Source organism: Melanotaenia boesemani, chromosome 11 (genome assembly GCF_017639745.1).
Source record: "Melanotaenia boesemani isolate fMelBoe1 chromosome 11, fMelBoe1.pri, whole genome shotgun sequence".
Classification (NCBI taxonomy): domain Eukaryota; kingdom Metazoa; phylum Chordata; class Actinopteri; order Atheriniformes; family Melanotaeniidae; genus Melanotaenia; species Melanotaenia boesemani.
Genome location: NC_055692.1, coordinates 11803704 through 11815291, shown reverse-complemented (window position 1 = coordinate 11815291; position 11588 = coordinate 11803704). Strand labels below are relative to the sequence as shown.

General features: G+C 39.7%; 2 protein-coding genes across 2 annotated transcripts; one reads left to right on the top strand and one right to left on the bottom strand.

The window, feature by feature from the left end:
* Nucleotides 1–141: 141 nt before the first annotated feature.
* wsb2 (WD repeat and SOCS box containing 2) lies at nucleotides 142–5914 on the top strand. The gene is made up of 9 exons (XM_041999905.1): nucleotides 142–393; nucleotides 577–745; nucleotides 2317–2519; nucleotides 2612–2743; nucleotides 3472–3572; nucleotides 4233–4429; nucleotides 4559–4648; nucleotides 4730–4846; nucleotides 5610–5914. The coding sequence occupies exons 1-9, from the start codon at nucleotides 354–356 to the stop codon at nucleotides 5821–5823; spliced, it is 1263 nt and encodes a 420-aa protein (XP_041855839.1). The 5' UTR covers nucleotides 142–353; the 3' UTR covers nucleotides 5824–5914.
* Nucleotides 5915–6165: 251 nt separating this feature from the next.
* Nucleotides 6166–11314, bottom strand: rfc5 (replication factor C (activator 1) 5). The gene is made up of 11 exons (XM_041999906.1): nucleotides 11147–11314; nucleotides 10414–10478; nucleotides 10022–10158; nucleotides 9823–9902; nucleotides 9600–9673; nucleotides 8870–9029; nucleotides 8193–8274; nucleotides 7897–8026; nucleotides 7565–7642; nucleotides 6966–7020; nucleotides 6166–6850 (listed from the first exon to the last, which is right to left on the bottom strand). The coding sequence occupies exons 1-11, from the start codon at nucleotides 11191–11193 to the stop codon at nucleotides 6751–6753; spliced, it is 1008 nt and encodes a 335-aa protein (XP_041855840.1). The 5' UTR covers nucleotides 11194–11314; the 3' UTR covers nucleotides 6166–6750.
* Between the last annotated feature and the right edge of the window lie 274 nt (nucleotides 11315–11588).

The window sequence follows — 11588 nt, the reverse complement described above, 5'->3', positions numbered from 1 at the left end:
CACCTCTGCATCAAACAAAGTGAGTAAGACAAAAGATATTTTAAATCTCACGGGGGTGTGGTTAAAACTCACAATGGTTACGTAACTGTAAGACAACGTGACGACGTTGAGCAATACTGCAGCCAATAGTACGAAGTGACTCAGACACCAGGAAATCAGCTGAAAGGTTCGTAACTCCGCTCGTACATTTTTCCACATAGCGGACACCTGATATCAGGAGCAGAGGAGTCCCATCTCCGCGCGGACGTAAACACTGTATCCTCGTGCCTTCGTCTAAATGGACGGCTGCTGTCACACAGAGGGGACAAATTCAGGACATCTTTCCTAAAAGCGAAGAATGTGAAGAAGAAAAGATGTGCTCCATGGACAGCAACACGGAGCTGCACCCAGCGTGTAAGTAAAATAAAAATATATCCGAGCCTGGTCATCGCAGCGCTCCGTCATGACCCTACAGGAGGAGAGCTATAGAAAAGAGGGGTGTTAGATATCGAGGCGAAACGACCTGCAGTCAGGGTCAGCGAAGCATGAATTTGTCAAACACTGATTTTGTGCCGTTTTTCCTCCATCCTCCCCCAGCGTCAGACCCGGCGCTTCTGCTGGAGCTGAAGACCAGGCGCCCTCCGTCCCTGCTGGACCGGGCAGGATGCGAGACCTGGAGCGTGGACTTCTCCCCGGACGGAGCTTGGTTCGCCTGGTCGATGGGACATGGGATCGTCTGGGTGGTCGCTTGGCCTCTCGACTCCGAGTAGGTTGACCTGTACATTTAATCATGACGTGATGCATTCAGGTTTCCCTCGTACATTCTAGCCTTTTAGTACTAGAACTATAGAAAGACCTTATTGAAACTTTTTCTCTAACATAGATTATCAACACCTCAAATTATTCAATATATAGATAAATTAACACACAAACGTTAAGTTTAAGACAATTGTTGAAATATTATATAATTGCTTTACCATAATTGGTGTTCTGAAGACATGCCCAGGCAAGCCATTTGTCATTCTGCCTCCTCTGCGGAGTTTTCACCTTTGCAGTCGAGTGGGAAGTTGCATTAAAATAGTCTGAATCTCAGCGTGATGAAAGCCAAGTATAATCAAATTATTGGCCATGAGAATTAATTATTAGTATTTAAAGAAAAATGTATATATATTCAGTGAAGACGTTGCATGATGTTTTTCAAATATTTGGCTATCTAAATGTTTCTCTGTCCTGGTCCTTGGGGACCACTGCCCTGCATGTTTCACTTCTTTTCAACTCCAGCACTCCTGATGCAGATTAATTGAAATGCTCATCAAGTTCTTTGCAGGCCCCTTAATGAGCCATTCATTTGAGTCAGGTGTGTTAAAGTATGGGCTCCTCTATAACAGGGCTCCTACTAGCAGCTAGTAGGACTGGATTGAGTAGCCCTGTTCTTAAACATGCAGGGTAGTGGTCCCCAAGAAACTTGAGCTTTCTGAAAATTTAAAACTGAAATAATCTAATAAGCTTGATATTTTTCATAAATGAAAAATACATCACCTCCATGATTTTACCATTGGTTTAGCTAAAATTAGGATTTTGGCCACTGCCACTTTGGTTTTTGAGATGGCTTTTTTTTTTTTTTCATATTAAGCAACTCAGCCTTAAAATTGTATTACTCATACAGTATTCAGCCAGACAAATGCCAGGTACATGACAGATAACAGTAATGGCTTATAGCAGTATAAAACTAAACATTCTCAGTGTTAAATAATTAAAACCAACTGAAATCAAATGCATCCATGAATAGAATTAATGGACTTCATGCACATATGTATTTTATGAGCAGCATGGATTCTTTCTTAGTTGGAACAACTGGTTACCCACATACTTACGGTTTGCAGTTCAATCTGCACCTCCTCCATATCCCAGTGTTTTTAGATGAAACAGAGTCCAAAGTTGCTCCTTTTGGGAGCCGTTTGCTCGGTGTATGGCAGCTGTGTGAGAAAAACAGAAACCTTCTGAGTTTTAACTGTAGGTTCAGTTAAAAGTTAGCTCAGTTTTAAAGCATATCCTGCTTTTTTCTTTTTAAAGTCTACTCTAAATGGCTTTTAGAGGCATTTTAGAAAAATGCCTGCATCTTGTAAGTTAAAGTAAGAAAAAAAGCAGCAGTTTTGAATAAGAAAATTCCACATAGATGTTATTAGTTTCTTACTTTCCATTGAAATGACCAAACAACACAAGCTTTTCCAAATGTGGTGTTGGCAGCATACCCCGCAGCATCATTTGATCATAAACTCTGTGCTGCACGCCGCCTACATTTGGTATCTGCATATTTGAGGCTGCTGTCACCCACAGAGAGGCTCAGGATGGCGAGACTGACCGAGCAGACAAGAGCTTCAGTTGTGGTCACCCGGTGTGGGGCCTCGCCTTCGGACCCAGACCTCCCAAATCGACCGCATCGGCACGTCCAGCTAAAAAAGCACCAAAAGGGAAAAACAGTCTGCTTCTGGCCACAGGTTTAGAGAACGGGGTGATAAAGATCTGGAATGTGTTAACAGGTGAGGCCCGTACTTCTGATGTAGACGTCATGTGTGCTGCCAGGAAATAACGCCTGGCGGATTTCTTTTAACTGCTAATGCTGTGTCTGCAGGGAATGCTGTATTTGATCTCCATGGCCACGAAGGTGTTGTGAGGGACCTGGTTTTCCCCCAGAATGGGACGCTCATGCTCATATCATCCTCTCGGGACAAGACGTTGAGGATTTGGGATCTTGCTCACAAAGGTGCACATACTTTATTTTGTTTTTAAAAGAATATCGATATGTATATGAGACTCTTGTGTTCTGTAAACAACTTAACTTGTTTTGTGATATTTTCTGTTAATCTTGAGATACCAGACCATACTTATTAATATGATTCTGCTTCTTGTTAAACATCTATGCAGACAATACTTACAGTATAAGGAGATTGGTGTTTATTTTTATGATGGAAAATGTTATAAATTAAATTGCCATGCAGCAGTTATTCTCATTTATTCTTACCATTATGACATTATACAGGACTGAGGAGCAGTCTTGATCTAGATCTCATTTCTTTCTATATTACTAAGTGAAAATACAACCAAGATCTTCTAAAAGTGTAGTGAACTATTGCTCAAGATCACTTTAAAATATTACAAGAAACTCTTGCTCCTTGGAGGCCAACCAAACCACGAGGAGTGGCTTCAGACTTTTGCATGTTTTGGCTCTAACAGTAAATTTTTGTGCTCAAGTCATTGTTTTGGAGGCAAGTCTTTGCAGCAGATGTCTAATGAACTTTTTTGACATCAAGACTCCACCTGTCAAGCTTCTGCAAACAGATCCTCATACTGTACTGCAGCTGCTTTCTGTTTGGTCATCACTTGCCCTCCACTTTATTATTGTGAACTGAACAAAATGTTCCCTTCTTTGCTTCAGGAGCTGATTGCGTATTATAAATTTCAGCTCGGTCAGATTCTCCCGTGTGTTTTCAGGTAAAAAGGTGCAGGTGCTTTCCGGCCATAAAGACTGGATCAACTGCTGCAGCGTGTCATCTGACTGCAGCATGATTGCATCTGTTGGCAGATTTGACAGAGTAAGTTGGTTTATTGCAACCGTGTTGTGTACTACTCAGGTCAGTGATAGATACTGCAGCACCAAGACACCAAATTCTACATTACTGAATAGTCTGAATAATGCTATTTATGTACATTATCTTTATGTCTCAGTGACAAAGCTGTCTGAAAGCTTCCTTTCATCATCCACCTTGATGGTTATTTTTAATTTCCACCAGTAAAAAAAAAAAGAGTATTTTCGCTTTTTCTTTGGCTTTTAAGACGTGCAGAGATATTTGTTGCTCCCAAGCAGAACTTGATCTTTTCATTAGCTCCTGAGTTGTGACAAAACTAAACAGTTTTGCATCTTTGTTTAATTTATTTGGAGCAGCACAGGCTCTTTACATGCCCGTGAAGCTGCAAATATAACACATGCTCAGTTGCAGCTTAAAATGACGTAATTCCAGGCTTTAAGATGACGAAGACTGTTTACGATTCACTGCGTTTCATCCTGTCCCGCTGACAGAGCTAGAACGTCACAGAGAGTCATATTACTTGATATTTCTAGCTCTGTAACTACTAAAGTGGTTCCTGCCGAGAAGAATGACGTGCCTAAAGTCTAGAGTAAATTTGCAAATGAAAATCAGTCCTTACACCAATATATGAAGATTCTTGAACCCCATGACTTCCTTTTTGATTAGATGGTGTGCCTGTGGAGTCTCCGCTCATATACGTTCATCAGGAACCTGACAGGAGGGACACAAAAGACCCTGTGCCTCCTGTCCTCCTGTGACTTCTCTCCAGACGGGGCTATACTCGCCACCGCAGCCTTCAGTGGCTCCAGCTGGTGGATCGACCTCTGGGACCCGTACACGGCAGAGAAACTGGCCACTCTGGCGTACGTTTACCACCTGTGCTCACTTTCAAGTTTGTGCTTTCCAAATTTACCCCTGACTCCATTTCAGATGCTTTCATCTGATGCTGCATCGGAATGTATGTCTTTATGTCTTTTGCTATTTATTTACAGAGACTACTTTGATGATTACGGGCAAAACCAAATCTCAGCAATACAGTTCTCTCCCAACGGTCTCCATCTAGCAATAGTGACTGATGACAGGTGAGTGACTTTATAAATGTGCTATAGAATAAACATTCACCACGCTGGACAAATAGTTTTAAACAAATGCGTTGGTTGCAGAGCTCTTCGCATCTGGAAGCCTGGAGACAGACGAATGACGATGCAGACAAAAAGAGACAGAGACTCTAATGGGCTGTGCTGCAACTATCATCCACAAGGGGGTGTTGTTGCCACTGGGTAAAAAAAACCAATTGTTTATCTTTATTTATCAAATTATGTTCTGTTTATTAAATGATGTGAACACACGCATGATGGTTAGAACATTTCTGTTATGGTTATCTGTACTAAAAACATGCTGCATACTTTCTTTTTTCAGTTGGCATGTAACAGAGCCTAAATATTCTCGACTATATTTAATTCTACTTTTATTTAGAGGAAAAAATGGAGAAGAATTTGTTTGCTTTGGACATGCATGTTGCAGTTTGATGTAATGGATGGATGAATAGATCATTTCCTGTGTCAGCTTTTGCCTTCTGTCAGCTGTGCTTTTTCATTTCATTCACTTGAAAATTCAGTAACTACAATATTTATCTTTGCACTTTTATTTCCATTTAAATTTGAGTCTTAAACTTTAAAGACTCGTACCATAGTAAATACATGGGAACTTGTATAACCAAATGTTGCAACAAGATGTTGTGGATTAAAAAAAAAAAAAATACAAACCAGAAGGTTAAATTTTTTTACATCCATTCACTGCACATTTCCTAAATCTGTCTGCTCATGTTTTACCTTTTGAAAATGATCTAATCATCACTGTTGATGTGTAATTCAAATGGTAATTTGTGAATTGGTAAGACACAGCCTTCCTTCATGAGATTATCAGTGGAAAGTAAAGCACATCTTTTCCATTAAGGAAAAACACTTTTCTAAGAAAACCCAACCCTCTGTAACCTGTTCTATCTGATCACAACACTGACCATTCAAACCCATCTCTCTGCAGAACCAGAGACGGCCATGTGAGGTTCTGGATCGCACCCAGGGCGGTGCCCAGCTTGTGCCACCTGTGCCGCTCTATCCTGCGCCACTCAATCTCCACACACCAGATTGAAGCGCTGCCCCTCCCCAAGAGGATCCTTGAGTACCTCACCTACAAAAACATCCCTGAATGCCTCAAGACCTGCTGCTCCTCAGATGAAGAGGACTTGGAGAGTTAAAAGGGAACACAAATAAAAAAAAAAAGAAATATTTCCTGACAAACACTAGTGATTGAAATGGCCTTTTTGTTTTTTAATAGATACTTCAAAAGCTAAACTGATCGTAACCATTTATTACTATAATCTATTTTAGATGCAACATTCCTACATTTAAGGTTAATATATTGCACTACCGCTTTAATAAGATGCGTTAACTAAATGTTCACATCACTGACTTGAATATCATTTTATATTGCTAATTTATTGTGTAAATAGAAAATGTTTATGCATTTTTAATTCCTATGTTCATTATAAGAAAGCACTGCTGCTGTACCTGCACATGTTAACTGATAGAAGATAAACTTGTAGGAAAATGTTTTATTAAACAGATTAAAACACATTTACATGTTCATGGATCAATTTTTTTTTTACAAACAGATTAATTTGACACCAATACATTTGTTTCAAGTGCCTACATTTGAATCTGTTTTGGGCCACAGATAACCGCTTTCCACCTTAGATGTGATTCACTCAGCTGCTGGCATTTGTTCCACGCATCCACAGCAGAGTCAGCGTGGAGGGACTCATGCATCAGAGGCCCAAGGACACGCATTTTCTACCCTAAAGAAAAGTGTAGTGATTCTGCTGATGACCTTGGTCTGTTACAGGAGAGTTTATCAGTATAATCGCTTAATAGCTGAAAAGTAAAGCAACCTGTTCTCAGCTCTTTACGGCTTCATTCCTCATAGTTCTGACATTTTTTATTAATCTGACCAAGACATGTCAGTTAGAGGCAAAGATGCTAGTTAAAGAGCAATAATACAACTTAAGCTAAGGATGCAACCATGAACTCCACTCCGTACTTTATTGTGGTAAAAATTGAGGTGACTGTTTCTCTTTGCTGTGGGCTGAATGAACAAAAAACTTCATTATGAGCAAGATGATCCTCTAAGAGGCCTCACTGACCACGAGGTTTCTCACTGCCTGGAAAGCCGCCACCATGGAGCTCAGCTGGATCTTCTCGTTGGTCCCTGAAGCGAGCCGGTGTCTAAAATGCACAAGATGGGTAAAAACTTTTTTTTTTTTTAAATCAACATGTAGATGCATTCATGTTAACATAAAATAATGCCATTACTTGTAAACAGAGAAAACATCACACTCACTCTATGTCGGCTAACTTGATTAGCAGACCCATCCGAATAGCTGGAGGGAAGTCCACTTGAATAGAGAAAAATTTATTTAGAAACTAGAACAAGGCACACTGAAAACAAGATTTAAAATTATTAAACTAAACAGCCATTTTGTGCCAAACTCGTCATCCTATAACTCCACAGTAACCATCCTTATGCTTTAGTCTCACAGGTATGACGAACTTTTTCTTGGCTGGACCAATGCGTTGAATATTTCTCTCATGTAAGACTGGATTTTCGCCTGATTTGCACATTTACGTCCAAGTTTATAATTTTCATGAAAAAGATTAAACATAAATCTGGCAAGGGAAATTTTCCACAAGCAGCACAGTTGCATGAGCCATTTTAAAGTTGGAAACATTTAGTTTAATTTAGTTCAGTTCGTAAAAAGTATTAAAACGAGGTGCTGAGAGTGATGCTGGTAAAAACTGATGGACCTAAAAATTTAGCCGGACATACCCAAATGTGTTTTTTGGGCAGGATTTTGCTTCCCCAGTTTCAGTTTCTACTAGAAATTTGATTTGCAGTGGCAACAAAAACTGAAACTTAAGGAAGCTGAAAATGCAACTTACCTCTGTGAATGAGCAGATGCACCTCCGTGAGGATATCTTGCAGAGCCAAACCTTTTAAAGTCTTCAGCTCAAGGATTTCTGTGACAAAGATGTCAAAGAATCGCAAGATTGCAAACTCAACATATAGTGAATGGATTTGATAAATTTTGAAACTGAATTATGCCAGACACTTGGAGAATATATAGCGGTGATGATTTCTGGTATATTTTATAAACATTTAGCTACAAAATAGCTTCTACTGACTTTCAGTTTCATCAGTTGCTATGCAGAAATGTCTTGAACATGAAGAACAGGATGCATTGTTCTAAAAGACGAGCTGAGACGAAGGATACGTTTGTATGCAGATGTGAAGTCTTTGTTGAGGCACCAGTCGAGGATGTTTGCTATATCTGAGCGGAGGGGTTGGCCTGTGCAGGTGTACACTGTGGCTTCTGTGACCTTCCCGTACGCCATGCTGGTGCTCTGAAATCACAAAAGACAGAGCACAGTCAGCAAATTACCCCTCTAACAATTAGAATATCGGATAATAAAGATAAACATTGTGGCTATTTTCAAACACAGTACGAGCATGAAAGTTAATGCTAAAGTCAGATTGAAAACAGTGATCGCGATGAGCTTTTCTCTGTACCTGCAGGATGTTGAGTGACCTTCTCATATCACCAGATGATAAGGTCACGATAGCCTTCATGCCATCTGTAGTGACGTCAACGCTGCCACAAAAAGATTTGCTGAAGTGAACAGCTGGATCAATGATGAACTCAAATATGACCTTACTATAATTTTACAAGAATACATTATTATCAAACTGTGATAACGCTGTACAAATAGAAACTATAAAAAGGTAAAAGTGGTATCAAAATAATTCAGAGATAGTACCAGTTAAAGAAGGAAAATACAAATAGCTACTACTCGGAAAAGCAGTATGGGGTTCTTTCTTATAGCTAGATGGTGTAGAATCCAAATTATTATAAAATGTCTTCATTTCTGTCGTCTTGCATGTGCACGCATGATAGAAGTAATCAAATTTCAGGCCTCAACTGACGATTGATCCCAAATTATAATTTCCTGTTTTTCAACATAACTCACAGAAAGGCGTGTATGTTTTGTGAAACTGATCCAAAATATGGCAGCACCATCTTTTCTGTTTTGTGCCTGAGAATCCCAAACCACTCGTAAAACAACACTGAGAAACTAAAATCCAACACTTTCTGCACACGTGTTGCAAGTGTATCACTTATTTTTGTATTTTTGAATGCTCTCTAAGTAAAGGGGATATTTACTGACTTACTACACACATTTCCTCACCTCTCCTGCTGGATAACGTGCTCCAGACGAGGGATCATCTGATCCGGGGACAGTGGTCCAAAGCGGAACCTGGTGCAGCGAGACTGCAGGGCCGGGATGATCTTGGAGAGGTAGTTGCAGATGAGACAGAATCTGGTATTTTCTGTGAACTTCTCGATCACTTAGACAGACAGAGACATTGGCATCAAAGTTAAAAAAAAAAAAAAAAAAAAAAAAAAAAAAAAAAAAAAAAGTCATATTAGAGACCACTGGGTTTAATAAATGTTAAAAATGAACTGTTACATCCAAGTATCCTGCAGTAAAAACAGGTGTCAGATCTGTTCATGTCTCAGCTTTCTTTTTAGGTTCTCAGATGTATTTAACTTTTAAAAACAAATGACTAATGCAGTTTTATGGGGTTGTATTGCCTGTACCATAATTACAATGCGTAATCATATAAAATCAGTCACAAATTACCTTAAAAATCCTCCTGTCAGATTGAAATTTCATATAGCGCAATAGAAGCTGCTAAAAACAATCTATTTTTCGTTCCAATCCATGCCTCCAAGTTACAGCTGAAAAATATCTCTGAGGACGAATTAATAAATAAATAAATGATTATAACCAAATGTAATTTGTAGTTCAAATCTTCCTGAACATATTCCAAAGTTTACAGGCAGCCAAATTATGTGTCTGCTCAGTGAGCCATGTAGCTCACAGTGGGCACCGCCCAAGCGAACAGATGGCTCACCTCGCCGCAATGCATTCTGGGCATCCTGGGTCATGGCATCGGCTTCGTCCAGTATCACCAACTTGAAGCCCTTCCTGGAGGACAAGAGAGGCAGACAAACAGAAAGCAACTTGTAATTCCTGTAGTTACTAACTTAAAAATAAACAAAACTCAAGCTTCGAAGGCATCAACTTATCCATAAAAGATACATAAAGAGTGTTAATGACAGATTTTTAAGTCTCACCTGAATATGGTTCTGGTGCTAGCAAAACTCAGAATAGCACCTCGCACAACATCAATGCCCCTGTCGTCTGATGCATTCAGCTACAAAACAAAATCAAGCTTCAATGCAGAAATTAAAAAACCATGAGATCTCTCCCTTACATGGTCATAAACCCTTCCAATTTTAATAAAAAAAATTGCAACGAAGACTTGCTGTGTACCTCTAACACCATGGAGTTGAACTCTTTGTCCTTGTACAGCTGCCGAGCACAGGCGAGGATTGTGGAGGTTTTACCTGTTCCAGGGGGGCCATAGAATAGGAGGTGGGGAAGCTTGTCCTCACTGATGAACCTCTGGACTGAAGAAATGAAAATAAGTTACATACACAGAGACATGATGCAACAGTAATATTACTTTAAAACATTAGATAGATTAGATCAGTACAACAAAAGTCTAAAGCAAAATAGAGAAACTAGGACTCACTAGCAGACAGCAGAAACAGTTATCACTCGGATTGTTGCGTTATAACTTAAGTTTTGCTGTTGGATTTTATAAGACTGAGGCCTCAATATAGAGGACACAGCATTTTTACTGCTGCAGTGTACATACTTACTGGTACTCAGAATATCTTTGTGTGAAATTAAATCATCAAGTGTTTGAGGTCTGTATTTTTCAACCCTGGAAAATGAAGCAGACACATCTTTTTATGCTTCAGTCAACGATAAATACTTCCTGTTGCTAAATGACTAATGCTTAGGACAGAGGTGTCCAGCTCCGGTACTCGAGGGCCACAATCCTGCAGATTTTCGATGTGTTCCTGCTCCAAAACCACCTGACTCAAATCAATGAGTCATTGTGGAAAGTTTAATAGGCTGCTGGATCTATTTAATTCGAGTCAGGTGTGTTGAAACAGGAAACACTGAAAACCTGCAGGACAGCGGCCCTCGAGGACCGACTTTGGACACCCCTGGCTTAGGTCGTTTTATGTGGTTACTTCGGAGCAGGACTAAAACATTACGGAGAAGCAGCTTCTTGACCCAGAAAACCTACTTTATGTAATGCTGGAAGCTAACAGTACTTGATTACAGTTTGTGTATTTACAAAAATATTATATAATCAAACAATTCACAACTGTTGACACGGCAACAAATAACCAGTTGCATGAAGTGCTACCACAATGACACCGATCTAAGCAAAGCATTTTATGTGGATCTTCCTGCCATCTTTGTAAATATATTGCAAAGCTACAAGGTCAGCAGCTAGCTTATACCCATAGCAGGAACGTTAGCTAGCTAGTAGCTACTAACTGCTTTAACATCTGTGTGATATACAGACTTTTAGCTCACCATGGTAAATTTTTGCTCTGTAAAGACGGTTTACTGGTAGACGCCATGTGTTCCGTCCAGTACGAATAAAACAACAAGGTGAGTATACGCGTTCAAAGTTTTTGCTACGTCGTTTTCTACTGTTGCCTGTCTTGTTTGCCGCGCTCACTGACAAAATGTGCGTCAAACGTCACTTCGTACAGCCAATCAGGCCTCACTTTGGGCGGGCCCATGATGACGTTGCACACTGTAGACGCTGCTGGCTTAATTAAGCAGGCAGTATAAAATACAGAAAATTAAGTACTCTTTTTTTGTACACTTTGTTCAGTTAAAAGAATAAATTGGCACCAATTTTATATGAACGTTAAAACCAATCAGACTCACGCTAAATTGGTCTCTTTCAGAAGTGATGATTTAAATCTGCATAGAGTAAATATCATGGTACTGATGTCTAAAGACCTGC

Excerpts from the sequence above, each read along its gene's own strand:
- wsb2 (XM_041999905.1), top strand. The coding sequence starts at position 354 with ATGTGCTCCATGGACAGCAACACGGAGCTGCACCCAGCGT. Across the intron at positions 2,744-3,471 it reads TTGGGATCTTGCTCACAAAG|GTAAAAAGGTGCAGGTGCTT; the intron begins GTGCACATACTT and ends GTGTGTTTTCAG. Across the intron at positions 4,430-4,558 it reads GAGAAACTGGCCACTCTGGC|AGACTACTTTGATGATTACG; the intron begins GTACGTTTACCA and ends ATTTATTTACAG.
- rfc5 (XM_041999906.1), bottom strand. The coding sequence starts at position 11,193 with ATGGCGTCTACCAGTAAACCGTCTTTACAGAGCAAAAATTTACCATG. Across the intron at positions 9,674-9,822 it reads AGCACCAGAACCATATTCAG|GAAGGGCTTCAAGTTGGTGA; the intron begins GTGAGACTTAAA and ends CTTGTCCTCCAG. Across the intron at positions 9,030-9,599 it reads CCAGAATGCATTGCGGCGAG|TGATCGAGAAGTTCACAGAA; the intron begins GTGAGCCATCTG and ends TGTCTGTCTAAG.